General features: G+C 47.3%; 1 protein-coding gene across 3 annotated transcripts in view; it reads left to right on the top strand.

Moving 5' to 3' along the window:
* LOC135819830 (sushi, von Willebrand factor type A, EGF and pentraxin domain-containing protein 1-like) overlaps nt 1–17230 on the top strand; it is a 109399-nt gene that overhangs the window by 21266 nt on the left and 70903 nt on the right. The window contains exons 14-15 of one of the 3 annotated variants that reach the window (XM_065333110.1): nt 13631–13801; nt 13918–14097. The exons of 1 other annotated variant lie outside the window; for it this stretch is intronic. In XM_065333110.1, the coding sequence (XP_065189182.1) occupies nt 13631–13801; nt 13918–14097 (351 nt within the window). The remainder of the gene's footprint in view (nt 1–13630; nt 13802–13917; nt 14098–17230) is intronic. One more of the 3 variants, XM_065333111.1, reaches the window with a different exon arrangement.

Genomic DNA, 17230 nt, shown 5'->3' with positions numbered 1-17230 from the left:
GTTATGCCAGCATCTATACCACATAAAATCTGTGATCACTTTGTGCATATTTTTTTCCAAATTGGGCGTCTGTTATCCAATCGTTTAGAAACTATAATGAGAGTAATTGTGGAGCGGACCTAAGCAATATTTCGAAAACTTTTCTCAAAAAGTTCCAGCCAAATTTGAAATATTTCAAAATACTGCGCGTCTATAGTTTTGAAATGGACTGTAGGATAGCAATGGTGACAAAAGTATCACCGAAGTCGTACCAACCACTTCTTCAGAATGGTGACAAAGCCTCCAAAAATAATCATATTTCACACAGGTGGTCACACATTGTATCTGCTTGTGTGTGCACGTATTAATGCCCATAACCAATTTCTCTTCATTGCGAAAGATTAGAAAAGGGGAAATGTCTGCGCCTTAATTCACTCTCACCATCAGTATGTGTGTATGTTTGTGAATGTGTATTAGACTGATAAAACAGACCCGCTAGTTTTACTATTCAATTTACCTCGACATGCTCTGGTTAACCCATTCAGCGCTACTGGGCCTTGCCTATGCTATGCATATAAATGCTAAAAACAGGGCCAATAGCAAGTTCTAAAACTCCAGGGTTCTGGCAACTGAGGTTCTCAAATATTATGGAAATGATTGCCAAGACTATCAACCACAGGGTGACAGAATCGATACAGTCCCCAAAAAGAATAGCGCATCGCAACAGGGGACGGAAGTTTGCTCAAATTGCGTGAAATAGGCCAAATGCGTGAAATTGCAGCTGAAACATCGCTGAAAAGAGAAGAAAAAAAGTTTTAAGCCCCCAAGATGGCAGAGGTCGCATCTGTTCACGGGAGAGACAGATGAATCCCGGGACATACCACCCTGGGGCCTAATAAATTACAACTCCGGGGAGAGGGCAACTTTGTCTAATTGTTGTTGTTTTATTTAGAACAAAGAGGAAGAAATGTTTCATGCGCATGCGTATATTTGGTAAGGGAGCTGACGTCATGCAACGAGGTCGCTACAGTACTCCCCCACCAGAGAACAAGCGGAGCGCAGAGAATGACAGAGAAAAACCCAGGAAATAGAAAGAGCGTCATCACGTCGGGGTCACCAATTTAGTAAATTTAGGTCTGCGCCTGCTAAGGGGGCGCGCAAATCGGGCCACTTCCTACTCACAACGGACATTTCGACAGTTAGCGGCAATGATTACTTTACACGTTACAGTTAGAATGATCCAGCAGACTACTTATGAACAAGAATATGTATAGAGGCAAGGAGCCATAAAATGGTGCTTCGGCAAGGGCCAAGCAAGCAGAGAGACTCTGGAAGAGAAAAGCAAGCTGGTTGGCGGCAACCGTATGCAAGAGTGAGGTCCGTTGTTCCATACGGTACGGCAATATGCTAACGTACACTAAAGCCAGTGCTTCCAAAAACATTGCGGAAAGTGCAGCATGGGCTGCACAAAAGCGTGTGGGTGACTGTGAGAATTATGACGTAGCAAGTCGTTGCACGACAAAGACTTGTAGTGGTTCCAAGCGGGATTCGTACCAAAAACCTATCGTACAAGAGGCAGGATAATAGACACCCTTAGCAAACAACGGTAACGCTATTTTTTACGGTACTCGTACCTTGATCACCCAAATAGCGTTGAAGCTGCAACGTATAAACGTTATGGGGGCTGATTTATCGTTGTGACCAACGGTACGTGTTTTGGCCAAATATTGCATAGTCCGTACGCATTTCACCTTGTATCGCGTATATGGTGACAAAATGGTTGTACCGCGCGAAATCAAAGCTATTCTCGTGGCAATAGCGTACTAAAAATAGCGTGCATCTTGCTAAAGGTCGAACCCAAATCACGGTAGTTTCCCCCTTACGATAATACCGTTACAACATAACGTTTTTTGCTAAGGGTGTCTAATGATCCAACTGACTAACAGTGCTTTTACAAACCAGGGAGTGCCAGAAATCGCTATAATATCCCATGACGTCTATAGACGTCATCCGCGCATGGGGGGCATTTTCAATGACATCTATAGACGTCATCAGCGTTCAATGGGTTAAATCCAGATGTACAGTGTTGCTCAGTGATATACAATCGTATCGCTCAAGTATGTGTCGGGCGTTGAGTAGCCCTCGACCTGCGAATCCTGGGCTTTGAAATAATGCAAGGCGCAGACTAGAGTGTCGCGACTAGATTTCACTGAGCAGCATCGTGTTTAGTCCATGTTGTTTACCTGCGAGTGATGGGCAAAGTCACCCATTATCTTCATTATCTTCATTGTTGCAGACCGTCAAAAGCAAGTGCGGTGCAAAAAGAATCGTTGTATGGGTCCATTTGAAATTTAGAAGCAACAATGTGTTGCTGGAATGTTTGTGATACTTGTTGATAGATGGCATAAATGCGTGAATGCGTGAAAATGCAGTGCCTGTTCATACTTAGGATGCTATTCTTCCGGGAACCAGTTTACAGCCGGTTGACTGGAACCAAAAAAGCGTTTAAACCCTCCAAGGACGAGATACCTCGTCATGAAACAACCACCCCTGAATGGCCAAGGAGGACGTAACTCGTCATGCACACGGAGCATATAGGCACTGTACAAACAGCTATAACTTCGGCCTCCCTCCTTCAAATTCAACATATAACGGCTCTCTGAAAAACTATTCGCCGCAGCTTTCCAACTAAGTCTTGTAAATCAAACTCCTCCGCCATTGCAGACCTAGAGAGAGAGAGCAAGAAACAACCAGCCAGAGACAGCGCCGAAATCGAAAGAAACGTAGTACAGGCACAGAAAGTCGTTCACAGTCCGCCGTACCCGTAGAGAGTTCACGACCCATTGATCCCGAGATGGACCTGACTAGCAGTGTCAGATCCGACGTTGAAAGCTCAAACAACAAGCCGTCCAACTCCCGTACACATGGTACACCCGGACCCAGCTCGGAGTTGATCCCGCCACGTGTGGATCGCTTGCTGAAATTTGAAGAGATGAGTGAGGATTCGGACGCCACATGGCGACTCATCACCTCCACCAAACCCACAGCGAAGAAGAGAGTCCTGTTTGTCGGAAATCTGATGCATGCAATTACTGCAGACCAGCTGAAGGAGTTCATCGCAGCAAGAGAAGCTGAGGCTGACCACAATGTCCAAGTGTTTGACGTAAAAATATTTCAAAAAGAAAAATCCTCCACTGCGCGTATTGTTGCCAGTGCAGCGGACGAATCGTTTCTCAGCAACAAGCGCTTCTGGCCAAGGCCTGTGTACACAAGAGAGTGGAAATTCGATAAGTACACCCAGTCTGATGCCAGTGGAGATCAACAAACAGCGCAGAACAGCAACACGAGTACCAACAGCAGCAGCAGCCGCACGAACGACAGTAAGAGCGGATACGGCGTGGATTGCGATATCCTAGATGACACCTGTGGAGTACTGGCCCGGACTCCAGGCCAGAAATCACGGGGCTATCAGCGTGATTCGCCGCCCGAGACGCAAGCTGCGAAGTTTAGTGTCACTGTTGGCAACGCATTTGCATCTCTAAGTCAGGATGTGGATAATATATCTGTGCAATGACTGGAAGAAGATTAGGCAACGACCCTGCTGCTCATGAACTGAATATGCAAACGCAAACTCCAACAATTCGAATTTTACTGCTGAACATTAGGAGCCTGAGGAACAAAGTTGGAGAGCTGGCATGGCTTGCCGACCTTCACAGTCCTGACATCATCTGTGTAAACGAGACCTGGCTAGACGACACCGTGTCTGATGGAGAGATAGCTTTGGATGGCTTCAACATACTGAGCTCAGACAGAAAAGATCAGGCCGGTGGAGGAGTCTGCCTGTACTCCAAGGCATCCCTCCTGGTCAAGCCAAGAATGGACCTCACAGAATCGGCAATTAAGAGCTGCTGGGGAGAAATCCATTGCCAATCTGGAACTTGTTTGATATTATTATTATTATTTTGCTTGTTCGCGTTGGCATCAACCTGCATAAAGCAGGTATATAGCCTTCGCTTAAGCTGCCATAAAAAAGAAAGCTCATCCTAAGCGAGAGGGCTAGAGGAAAAGATAACGATAACGAGATACAGAATACAAAGAAATACAATGAGTTAAACATACGTATACAGTTCAAAACAAAACACAGAGCCGAAGTTACTAATCGGAGTGACGAATGCGTTGGTTCCGATTGATCCATCAATCGACAAAGGGACTAATCCGTTAGTATTGCAAAGTAGAAACCGATTGCAGTTGCAGATCTCCAGGCCAGGGCCAGCATATTGCCGATTCTGGATAGGTCTCTGCAACATTTGATGTGGTTTGATAGGAACCATTTATCGACCTCCATCTGAGCCAGTTCGATACTGGGACTGCCTGGACGACCATCTCCATTCAGCTATAATGCCCGGGAAGAACGTGATTATTTGTGGCGACATCAACATAAACACCAATTCAACAGCACCTCCAGATCCACAGCTTCATTATCTATCTGACCTCGTGGCCAGCTACAGTTTATATGTAGGACTCAGTATAGAGTCCATGCACTATATGATGTCCAGCACCCTATATAGAGTTCATTGGTCCAAAATCCACTATACAGAGTACAGGAGTCCACTCAGTTTTGATCAGCTTCATCCTGCTAATCCCCTATAAGGAGTACACTTTTTCTACAAGTCCCCTGTTCACGGTCCAGGAGTCCAGTTTATCCAGTCACGCCGTCCTGTGTGTTGTGCCCGAAAGAGAACACATTTTCAGTTTTGCTTGCCTCGTGGCAGCGCATTCCTTTCCTCACTTCAGCCATGGCTGCCAATTCTGCTGTGCAGTTGCTGACAGTAATCTGTCTCGAGCTAACCAAGGAGGATAAGGAGACATTCAAAATCAAATCTGGAAAGCGTCTTGTGGTTCTCTGAAGACGTTTCATCAGTGCGCGGGATGAAAGCAGAAATTGCAGAACGAGAAAAATTCAGCACAGTTCAAATCTGACGAGTCAGGTACACTGACGCTCTCTTTCGTTCGACGCCACAAGGATCCCCTGTTTGGCTGGCCATTGCTGCCAGTAAGACGTTTGAACGGTTTCATCAGAGCGAGGGATGAAAGCAGAAAGCGGAGAAAGAGAAAGGTTCAGGACAGTTTCAATCTGACGAGTCAGATACACTGACACTCTCTTTCGTTCGACGCCACAAGGATACCCCTGTTTGACTGGACAAGAGCTACCTGTACCACCATGTCAAAAGGCTGTCCAACTACATGGCAGGACGATGACTGAGGTAAGGAAGCTTTTACTCGTTTCGATTGGTCTGCTGTTCTGTCGTTATGCTTGAATATTTTTTCCATTTTCAAGGAGCGTATCGCGTTTGTTTGATGTTGCTTGAATGAATGCCCTAAAAGTAATCAACCACTTCGTAATAGTCCTCAAGGACTGCAAGGACTTTGCATCAATCGTATATGATCGTCTAGCTATCATCAATTATTATTTTATTTCATGAGAAATGTATTTTTATCCCTGTGATAATTATGTGAACTCCACGACACTCTTCCTGTAGTATGATGTCAAATACAATGGGATCCACAAACACAGTGCCAGTGTACTAGTAGTAGTAGGACTAGGAGGATTGCTTGTATGCCAATGACAAGAAAAAGCTTCTCAAGCTAATACTTGTATTCCCTGAAGTAACCGTTTTGATGTCACGAACATGACATTGTGTCAGTGAAACTGCCTCGTGACAACAAATCATTGCATTTCCATCTTGGGGAAGACTGACTGACAGCAACGCTGTACAGATTGTTCAAATCATCTCATTTCAATTTAGTTGCAGTGAAGTGAAACACTGTGTACACTACATGTATGTTGGTGTGTCTGTGCGTCTTGAGCGTGCACAAACGATCTTATTCCTCATATTACTAATAGATTATTGTCCCCACCATCACCTGTTCACAGGTCTTTGAGTGGATTGATTTTCATTGAGCATCACATTCATTGAGAACTTGGTAATTTTGTGCTCCCATGCATCATTACGGTAATAAGCGTATCCTTGTTCTATCTATTTGTTGCAGGTGTGCTGATCTTCAGAAGCTTGCGGAACTGAGTGCTGCTGAACATTTGCATGGCCATGAGTGAAGCTTGCTATTGCACTCTCAGCATGTGCTAGTATTATGCTTACCACTGCACTATGTTACTCTCTTACACTACTACGTGTATGTAAACGTGCGTGTACCCATCCCCGTACGCATTCGTTTCGTATAATTATTTGTTATCCCTCTTGACTTTACATGTAAATGGGTGGACGTTTGCATGGCTGTTGGAGTTGCGTGTGTATTGTGTCTCTACTCTTTTCTTGGTGTTTTCTTGGCGTTGTATAAGTTTGTGTGTGTGTGTGTGTGTGTGTGTGTGTGTGTGTGTGTGTGTGTGTGTGTGTGTGTGTGTGTGTGTGTGTCAATCCTTTTTCTGCACCTTGTCCTCACCCACTTACTGAGGTGTGGTGAGCCCATAAGTGGGATCATTTCAAGTCCACCCTAGTTTGGGGATTTCAGGGGGTGTCGGCCGTTGGGTGGTTCAATGGCCAATTGAGTCATCTTTCCAAGATTCCTTTTGAGTCTCTCTCCCCTCTCCCGGGGAGACCCACGTGACCAGTTTTGGCAGCGAGCAAGTACAAGTAAGTACAAGTACAAGTGTGTGTGTGTGTGTGTGTGTGTGCGCGCGCGCGCGCGCGGGCGCACAATAATTTGAAAAAAAAATAATTAATCCTGGGCTCTCCATTATTCTCTTTCGATTCTTGGTTTTTTCGAGGTATTTTCTTGGCGTTGTGTGGGTGTGTGCATGTGTGTGTGCGTGCACAATAATTTGTCAACACTACATAATTGAGATTATTGTAATTTGCAGCGTCTGCGAAGAGACCACTTGATTTGAGGATGGTGTTTGTAGCGGGTTTTTCATGTAATGAAGTGGCTGCAGTGGCGCCTCAATACATATTTTTTATCTTGAGAAGTGAATGATGTAAAGGATTAAAGGGAGAGGCCGTTTTCTGGTTAATATTCACTGCTTACAGCAGATCCTATGTCTATTTTCGAACTCGATAGGGGATGTCTAATTGGCTGGACTTTATACAGAGGTGTTGTCCACATAAAGACTCTTTATAGTTGATTTCAAAGTTTGGGCTCCGTACAGTTGATTTTGGACCAATGGACTCTATATAGGGGTGAAGCAAATTGGCTGGACTCTATACAGGGTGTGATGTCCATCGAAACTTTGAGCTCCCAGTTGATTCCAAGTTTGGACTCTGTACAGTGGATTTTGGACCAATGGACTCTATATAGGGGTTGGACATCATATAGGGGCTGGAAGCTCTACTGAGTCCAACATATATCCCGGAGTTCACCAGCCGACTCGGTTCTCAGCAAACTCTGCACCAACCACACTGGATCAATTTTACAATACATTCGACCCTCTAAATATGGCTACTGTTATCCCCATCGCGGTGACCATGCAACAGTTCTCAGTGAATTTCAACTCAGCCCAGTAAGAAGTACTGTAACTTCTGGGCTACGGCGACACTACCGAAACATAAATCACGACCAGTTCAAGGCAGATTTGGTCCAACAGGATTTTTGTGAAATTGACGGAAGCCCAACTGTCATGTGGACTGAGTGGGCCAGCCGCTTTCTACAAGTGTTAGACAGACATGCTCCTCTTGCACCAAGCTCTCGACGCAAGAAAAAATCAGTACCATGGATGAACCGCCAGTTATTACACCTCTTGACCAAGCGCAACCGGCTCCATAGGAGGTGTCTTAGTGATGGAACAGAACATTCCCACTCAGCTTTCAAGGCTGCCAGGCGGGAAGCTACCAGCTATAATAGGCAACAGAAAGAGACCTACTACCAATCCAAGTTTCGAGCTGCGTCTGGCAATACCAAACAGACATGGCACACGATCAAAGAATTGAGTGGTAAACATCGACAATCTCAGCCACCTCAATGTTCTGTTGATGCCATCCGAAACACCTTTGCAGAGATAGTAGAGGACGCCAGCCGCCAGATTTCCCTACGGGCCCGCCTCAAGCACTGATCTGACAGCCTTTGCGCCAGTGTCTATTGCCAGAGTGAGGAAGCTCCTCGAACGTTTAAATCCGGCCAAGTCCAGCGGTGATGATGACATTTCTGCAGCCCTTCTCCGCGCACATGCAGACGTACTGGCGCCATCCCTGACTTTGATCTTTAACAAGTTCCTGAGAGAGGGCATATTTCCTGCCCAGATGAAAAGTGCTAGGATATCGCCACTCTTCAAAGGCGGAGATCCGAGCATGCCAAAGAATCATCGACCAGTGTCCTTGTTATCGATTGCATCCAATGTGTTGGAAAGGATAGTCCACGAGCAACTCACACGATATCTAGTCCAGAGCAATTTATTCCCGCCAACTCAATTCGGCTACAGATCCCACCACTCTACATCCGACGCACTAGTGCTAGCTGTGGAAGGTATCTGTGAGGCCCGCATGAACAAACTCAACACAGGTGTAGCCTTTGTTGATATGTCAAAGGCATTCGATAAAGTGAAACATCAAACTCTTGTGCAAGATCTGTTCGAACTTGGCATCTGCGACACGGCACTCTGTTGGCTGGTGGATTACCTCTCTGATAGAGAAAAGTACGTTCAGGTTGGCCAGACTAGAAGTCTCCCGTACACCAGTTACTCAGGTGTCCCCCAGGGTTCGGTACTGGGCCCACTGCTATTTATTGTCTATGCCCGCGGCATAGCAGAAGAACTATCGCCGTTTAATGTGGGAGCAATCCAATTTGCTGATGACATCGCTATACGATGTAGCAGGGAGTCTGCGGAAGCTGTTTCTGCACACCTTTCAGCTGCTGTTCAGCACCTGGCCACCTGGCTGAAGGGCCGTGGTTTAATTCTTAATGAAAGAAAGACACATATATTGCCTATTCACCCATCCCCATCTCAAGCACTTGAGCTGCATGTCATTTGTAATGGGCAGACGCTGCCTGTTGTGAAAACGGCCAAGTATCTTGGCCTACATTTCGACTCAGACATGAGCTGGAACACCATGACAAGCCATGTTGCACGCCGCGTTGCCGCTAAGATTGGGCTACTAAATCGAAGTGCAGCATGTTTGCCTTTTTCTTGCCGTGCTCAGTTTTTCAGGTCCTTTATACTATCAGAATTTGACTATGCATCTGCTGCCTATGCCCCTTTCTTATCGTCTTATCAGGATAAGCGCCTAAATAGTTTGTTCAAACATGCGGCTCGATCGGTATGCAGGGCAGCCCCTCGCACTCACACGGCTCCCTTACTTGAGAGCGTGAATGCCCATACCCTCAGCATATACACCCGCATGCACATTCTCGTATTCATTTGGCGCTGCCTGAACAAATCTTCAAGTACTCTGTTTGCAAGCTTTTTCACCCGTAGTCCCTCTCTCCGAACACGAGGAGGGAGCAGCAAGTTACTCATCATTCTTGTCTCCCCCACTGCATCCTCAGCTAAGCGCATTAGCCATGCTGGAGCTATCCTGTGGAACCAGCTCCCAGACACAGCACGCCTCGAAAGAAAGCGCTCCACTTTCAAATCGCTAAGCCTGGCCTTTCTGTTAGGCAGTACCGTCAACTAGGATGAACTCATCTGCTTCACTACCTCTCTCTCTCTCCCTCTCTCTCTCTCTCACTCACTCACTCCTTTCTTCCCGGTTGCCGTGCTTGTGACTTTTTTCCCCTGCTGCCGTGCTCATATTGGTTATCTAACTACAGCTGTATCCTCTTCTTGGTTCTGTTTGTCCGCTTATTATTATATATTTTTCTTTTCTCTTATTATCAGTGGGACCATTGTCATTAGGCTTAGGCCTGTTTTGGAACTCCACTTTAAATAAAGCCAAAAACAACAACAACAACAACAACAACAAAGTATCATTCGATGTAGTGCAAAGTAACATACTGAAGAGCTAAACCTCGAAGACCGGGAAACGAGTGCAGTTGAAATTTCAAGAGTGCGACTGTGACGTACTTCATGCTAAAGTTGACGAGGTGCTTGGTTACGGGGAAAGTCCCCAGTGCACAGGCAATGCGTGACATACACCAAACTGATCGCTAAAACAGCCTTGTTGTGCTGGTTTTTGAATCGTCGCTGAACATTGAGTATGAGCTACAAATCGAAAGAAATTGTTGCTGAGTGTAAAATAGCACTACAAAAGCGCATTGGAGCAGCTTTCAAAGTATTTGTAGGCTCCCGCGCCTAGAGAGCACTGAGCATCATGGATCGACAGGGGAGATCCTCAGCTTTCCAGAGAGCCTAAGATGATGAAAATCCGTTAATGATGAGTGAAGTAATGCCTATTGTAAACATTGCAGGTAGGGCCAGCATGGGTGCCGCTGACTTGCACATTGATATTTGTTTGCACACTGCACAGTTTGTACGAGGACTTGCAGATTTATGCAGTGCATGTCTACAGCTTATTTGAATGCGCGCCTACTGCACAGTACTAGTCCCTTGTATAGTACGCGAGTTGTAGTGCGGGGTAGCATACAGGTGTGAACGCTACGCACTTTTCATGCAAGCTACTTTTCTGCATTCTGTACTCGTACTTGCTTTCATGCACATGTCGCTGCCATACGCGATACGGGCCGGGTTTGTGTGTTGGTTTTGAACCATGTGGTTCTTCTTTTCAGTTTAGTTGTTCTTTGGTTGCTCCGCGAGTTGTTGCTTTGGTTGGAGACAAAGATGGCTTTCCGTTTCAGTAATATAATGTAATGTAACTATAACTGATAGTATACTGTTGAGTGTTGGGATGCGTTGGGACCCCGACACCAATATTTGGCGACCACCCAGTAAGATTTGAATCGTGCATCGTAGCATGCTGGCTTAGCATGGCCGAGTCCGAAGCTGAAGGGAAATCGCCTGGTGATAGTGGAAGCGCTGAGGCTTTTGGATGGATGAACTTGGAGACGAGTTACCTAAAGCTTGGCAAGGATAACGGGTATTCTGGCGAGGCACTGGTCTCTTTCGTGGAGCGCAAGCTCACCGAAGCAACCGATAGGGACCAGAGAGCACAAGAGCGTGCAGAGAGAATCGCTGAGAAGGAGCTGGACAGTAGGAAAGAAATAGAAAAACTCCAGGCCGCGAGTGGTAGTGGCAGTAACGACGCGCAGAGGCCCCCACAAGTTGGACGTGCCGAAATACACCGACAAACCGGACATCCGGCGTTATTTGATAACATTTGAGGCTGTTGTTCAGCAAAATGGCTACAAAATATTGACATGGTTGTTGGCCCTCCGTTCGGCTGCGATGGGGACAAGGCTTGAACCGGTGCTGGATCATGTCACAACTTATGAAAGCGCTAAAGTTCAAGTGACACGTAGTTTTGGCAAGACTGCCGAGAAGACGTGGTCCGACCTCTTGTCTCTGCATCAGCAGACGGAGGACACGTTTTTTCCGGTACGTAACCCATGTAGTGCAACTGGTGCAAGAGTGGGCATCGCTATCTGGAGGGCCGCAGGGCCAGAAGCAGAGCAGTGGGAACAGTGAGATGTTCATGGCAATCGTCCGCCAATTTGTGCTCCAGGGATGCTGGCTTGACCTCCGTGCGTACTTGCTGGAAAACAAGATCGGCGAGAAAACGTTGGAAGAGATCACGGAACTGGGTACAGCGTATCAGGAAGCCCATGGTGTACGTTCTGGGTCCGACCAGAAACCCATGGCCTGGGAGCCCGAGGGTGCATCAGCACAGTGCTTCACGCTGTCCACTGCCGATGATGAGAACAAGCTCCACAGAATGCCTGTTGCTCAGCGGCGCGAGTATGCGCAAACCAATGGCCTTTGCTCCCGTTGCCTGCGGACAGGGAACAGCCGGATGTTACTCCACCACTATGCTCTCTATCTCTTCCACTAGCACTCCAGCACACTCGCACATGCACTGAGCCACAACTATCAACAAGGAATCAAGAGAGTTGAAATATTGAAATAGTAGTAAAGTTGGGAGAAAAGAAAACTGTTCTTTTTCCACGAGATCCAAGATCCATCAGGAAAAAGGACATGCACCAAATGGTTACCCTGTCGTCCATTGACGCGTAATCATGGTAATCACAAACTAGTGCAGCGACCAAAGAAAAGACACAAGTGAAGAAGAAGAAGAAACAGCGCTGCAGCAAGAAGATCGGATCGCTGCAGTCGCTAAAATGCACTAGCCTACTGACTGTAGTTCCACGTGAGCATGCAGTCACGTGGTCATAAACAGAGTGCGTACACACTCACGTCATACCGATACGTCATACATGACAAAAGAAAAGAAAGGAAAGTCACGCGCGAGTCAAACAAATCAAAGAGCGCGAGACTACGTACTGCAAATATTACGAAAAAGAATTTGTTTGAGAACAAATGCACAAGACGAGGAATTTGTTTGAGAACAATTGCACAAGAATATATATCTCTTCGAAACTAGAATGGAGTCCGTGATGAGAATTCCAACGAGCCTGGACGCAGCTACAAAGTAAGAATACAATCAAATAACTAATATCGTCAGAACTATTGTAACAATACAAGCAGTCGATTTACCACAGTGTTATCTCTATATTTACACGGAGAATGTGTGATAGCAGTGTTACTTGCAGCAAGTTTGGCAACAAACACCATACCCTGCTTCATGATAACAGTAGCAATGGTAGCAGTGATTTCAACAATAGCAGCGGCAGCAGCAGTGACAGCAGCAACAGCCACAGCACCTCAGCAGCTACAGTCAATGCCCTCGGCGGCGCCTAGTGTTTTACAGCCGACACACTCTCCCTCTCACCTAGCGATTCAGTGGAAGACATGGACGAGGCGCACCCTATTGAAGTGCTAAGCAGCGACATTTGATCCGCTCGACTTGGTGTCACCTGCAGTGTTGACAGGCAAGATCCTCCTGCAAGAGGCCTGGAAGGAACAAGGCAAGTGGGATGATCCACTACCTTCTCCGCTCGCCCAGCGTATAGCGACAGCCAATGGTTGGACTTGTAAAACCTGCACTAGGTTTTTGTGGGGAGGATGTCGCTGACTTGCACATTGATATTTGTTTGATATTTATTTATTTGTACCTTTGCAGCACTGCACAGTTTGTACGAGGACTTGGAGATTATTTTATGCAGTGCATGTCTACAGCTTATTTGAATGCGTGCCTACTGCGCAGTCTAGTACTAGTCCCTTGTATAGTACGCGAGTTGTAGTGCGGGAAGCATACAGGTGTGAACGCTACGCACTTTTCATGCAAGCTACTTTTCTGCATTCTGTACTCGTACTTGCTTTCATGCACGTGTCGCTGCCATACGCGATACTGGCCGGGTTTGTGTATTGGTTTTGAACCATGTGGTTCTTCTTTCAGTTTAGTTGTTCTTTGGTTGCTCCGCGAGTTGTTGCTTTGGTTGGAGACAAAGATGGCTTTCCGTTTCAGTAATAATTATAATGTAATGTAACTATAACTGATAGTATACTGTTGAGTGTTGGAATGCGTTGCCGGCTATCCGTGTAGTAAGTGCTCGGGCACTGAAAGGGTTAAAGACATTTGGCTCGGTTTTTTCCCCAGATGGGTAGGATCACGTGCAGGTCAGGTGTGTGCCCATGTTCATGAGGAAACTGATAACAGGTAAATTTACACAACTTTCTTTTTCTTTGGTACAGAGTCTGCCGAATGCGCTCCGCTCAACGTTGGCAATGCCACTGTATCCAGTGGCCCATATAGAGTGAACAGTATCGTCAACATCACATGCAACGCAGGCTTTGAGCTCTCAGGAAACGCAATGGTCATATGTCTGGACAGCCAGAAATGGTCTTCCATACCGATTTGCAACCGTAAGTGCCGGGTCATTACTACTATTCGAGTAGAAAAGTGTGACATTCATGTGTCCATCTGAATCTAAAACTTCCCAACAACCTATTTGTCTTGTTCTTGATTTGTCGACTTACAGGAGTACCACAACTACCAGAATGCCCTGTGCTGGTTGTTTCCAATGCAACCGTGTCAAGCGGCTCAAATAAAGTTAACAGTATCCGCAGTGTCTCATGTAATGCCGGCTTTGAGCTCTCGGGCAACTCAATGGTCATATGTTTGGCGAGCAAGAGTTGGTTCACCTTGCCTGTTTGCAATCGTAAGTGTTTTCTCTCTTCTATCTGTGGGACATGCCTATTTACTGTGAAGTGCATTGGAACTTCATAACACGAGACCAAAGTAAAATCGAAATTCCCAGGCAAGACCCATGTGAAGTTGGTGCAGGTGGGTGAATTTCTTTTTCCCATGTACTTGGTCCGACTTAATAAAATGTGTGCTTCGGTTCAAAACTCAAGCCTATGTCCAAAGGAGCACCTGTACTAAAAAATCGACCAAGAGACGATAGGTAGATAACTACTGTCTCGTTTCTTTGCCTGACCTTCTAGTTTTCATCTCTGCTGGTGTCTCAGGGCGCTTCTTCAAGTGTGTCAACCTGCAAAACGTCGACATTAATTTCATCTCCTCCGAGCTACACGGCGCTTCCTTGATTTTTCACTCCATAGGCACGATTTAGACGATCGTCGTCGCCTCCTCCTCGTGCAGTACGCCTGCCAGAATGGTGGCTGTAGGTGTTTTCACCTGACGCTCCAACGACACTTTCAAATGAGGCGAACAAGTAAACCACCACGCATAAAAAATCCCTTCTCATCACCGTGTGCCGCGCGCGTAGAGCTACTGAGTCTGATCTGTGTCGACATTACTGTCACACATTCAGCTGCATCAGACCATGCGTGCTCCTCCCTGCCTGTTTCACGAATCCACTGGCCCCGGAGACTGGCGATCTTTGTTTCAGTCAACTCGTCACTCAGTTCACACCAGCCAACACGGTTCAATCCAACAATGGGATTAATCAATACATGCAATAAGAATAAATACAAGGAAAACGGTTCGGGATAATAAATTAGGACACTCAGGATCTGGCCGCCATTCTCGGGCTCTCTCTCTTGATCTCCTCGACCTTGCGCCAGGATCCGTCAATATGTACAATCACTACAACAAGTATCACGTGCGACCTACGTCGCTGGTAGACTGCATGGTACTACCCAGCGCTAGGGATAGGGCATGCCAAGTATGTGGCGAATGCGTACAGAAGGAACACAGTGCAGGTAGGTCTAGGATGCTTCTAGCATACTAGTATCAGCAGATTACTCAAAGCGCATCACTGACAGAGACAAAACATACATTACAACCAGAGGCATGCAACTATCAGCCATAGTTCAGTGGGACTACCACATTTCCCCCCTTTTCAGAAAAAAGACCAGTGGTCTACCGATAGCGACTTGGCGTTTGAGTCTTACGCTGCGGACGACTAGAAGCTGGTTGAACCGTACTAGGGTTTGCGGTAACGATGGCAGATGGCTGAGCACCGCATTCGTGCAGTTCCTCGTGTACCTCGTCATCATCGTCGTCTGTAGCCACATTATCGCCTGACCGAAGCTGTACGGGCGGGGTGTGATAACCTCCTCGCAGCAGTAGATCACCCGGACGTTTGCCGGTAGTCGTGTTGACGGCTGACCGAACTGCTCGAAGTGCCAAACGAAGTGCGTCTTCTGTTCGTGTCTCGCCAGATTGTCGCATGTGTTGCTTCAATGTCCGGTGGAGACGCTCAAGTGGATGCTGCTGCGGCGTGTTGGGGACAGTGCACTCGTGACTGATTCCCCATGACTCGAGCTGTTTGCGGAATTCGTCGCTGCAGAACGGTGAACGGTTGTCGGCTATTAGGTGTCGTGGCATGCCAAACAGAGTGAATATTTGGTCCAGTGCCCCGATGAGGTCACTTGTCTTCTCGGCTGGCAAACGTACAACTGCAGGATATCGGCTGTATAAATCCAGAAGGGTTAGGAAAACGCTCTGCTGGTAATACAACACGTCAATAGCGACGGTGTGCCAGGCATGAGGAGGTAGTGATGTTGGGCGCTGAGCACCAGCTGGAACATCAGTGGCTGAAGTCGACATTGCCAGAAGACCTAACTGGATGGAGGCCTGTTCTCCTAATAGCGCGGGCACCGTGCACTGTGTGTCATCGACTACAAAGATAGTCTCAGTGATTTCGCGGCCCTGATAGCTCAGGTTACCATCAAAAACTCCCACGGCTGTTATGCGTTGCGTTCCCACGGGCTGAAGTGGGCATGGCGGCGGTGACAAGACGTACCCCGATGGGAGCGCCGACTTAGGGATAATCGAAACCCTGCTGGCAGAGTCCACTCTTAGCGACAATGTGTGTCGGCTGTCCAATGTTACCTGCCTCAGAGGAAGCGTGAAGGCGGTCTTCTCTGCCTGCACCCCGAAGGTTTCATAGGACTCTGGTGTCTGGGCGGACTGTACGGCTGGTGATGCTGCACCCGTTCGGAGCGACGATACGGCTGGTGCGGTCCGATTCTGTTGCGCTGATGCTGCGTTCGGCAACTGGGTCTGGGCACTGCGGTCCGCTCGACCAAAGTCGGAACGGCACACCGACGAGAAGTGTCCCTTACGTCCACACTTGGCACAGAACATATGGACCGCTGGGCAGTGCGGCTTGCCTGGAGCGTGCTTCTCCCCACAATATCCACAGCCGGATGTTGGCAATGTTGTGTGTCGGCGTTGATGGATAGCGGCATAGCTCACCTCCAGTACTGGAGCGTTGTTAGCACAGTCCTCTGCTAACACGACTGCCTGCGCCTTGGCTGCGGCGGAGCTCAAGTCCTGCGCATCGTGCTCCAAGACACTCTTTCGGGCACTGGCCGAGCTGAGCCCCCGTGCAAACAGGTGGACTCCCACAACTCCCAGTAGTTCCTCGGCAGTACGAGTGCTGGTCAGGTTGCAAACCCTCATGTCCTTTTGCACCCGCAGCCGAAAGGCCTGTACAGTCTCCCCAGGACGTTGCTCGACTGCAAACAATTCCGCCAAACGGGACGCTGCGCTCTGTTTCGAGCCGAAATATTCTTGGAACAATTTGATAAGATCGTTGTAGGGATTAGTTGCCGTAGTTGGCACTGTCGGGTAGCTCTGCCATAAGTAGTGACTTGCTGACTCGCCTAAATTGGCAGCTGCTGCCAAATACTGCTTCGACTGATCCTTCACTTCGTGGAGTGCAAAGCCAATCTCCAACTGACTACGCCAAGTAAGGAAATGATCGTTTCCCAGCTCGTGGTCCAGGTCAAGACGGACGCCGACTTTTACTTTTTCTGCCATTTCCCACGTGCGTGGTGAAAACTACAAACTTCAACGAGTGACTTACTAAGAAAAGAATC

The sequence above is a fragment of the Sycon ciliatum genome, chromosome 6 (assembly GCF_964019385.1).
Source record: "Sycon ciliatum chromosome 6, ocSycCili1.1, whole genome shotgun sequence".
Classification (NCBI taxonomy): Eukaryota; Metazoa; Porifera; class Calcarea; order Leucosolenida; family Sycettidae; genus Sycon; species Sycon ciliatum.
The sequence above is the reverse complement of the archived record's forward strand: the minus strand, read 5'-3'. Positions and strand labels throughout refer to the sequence as shown.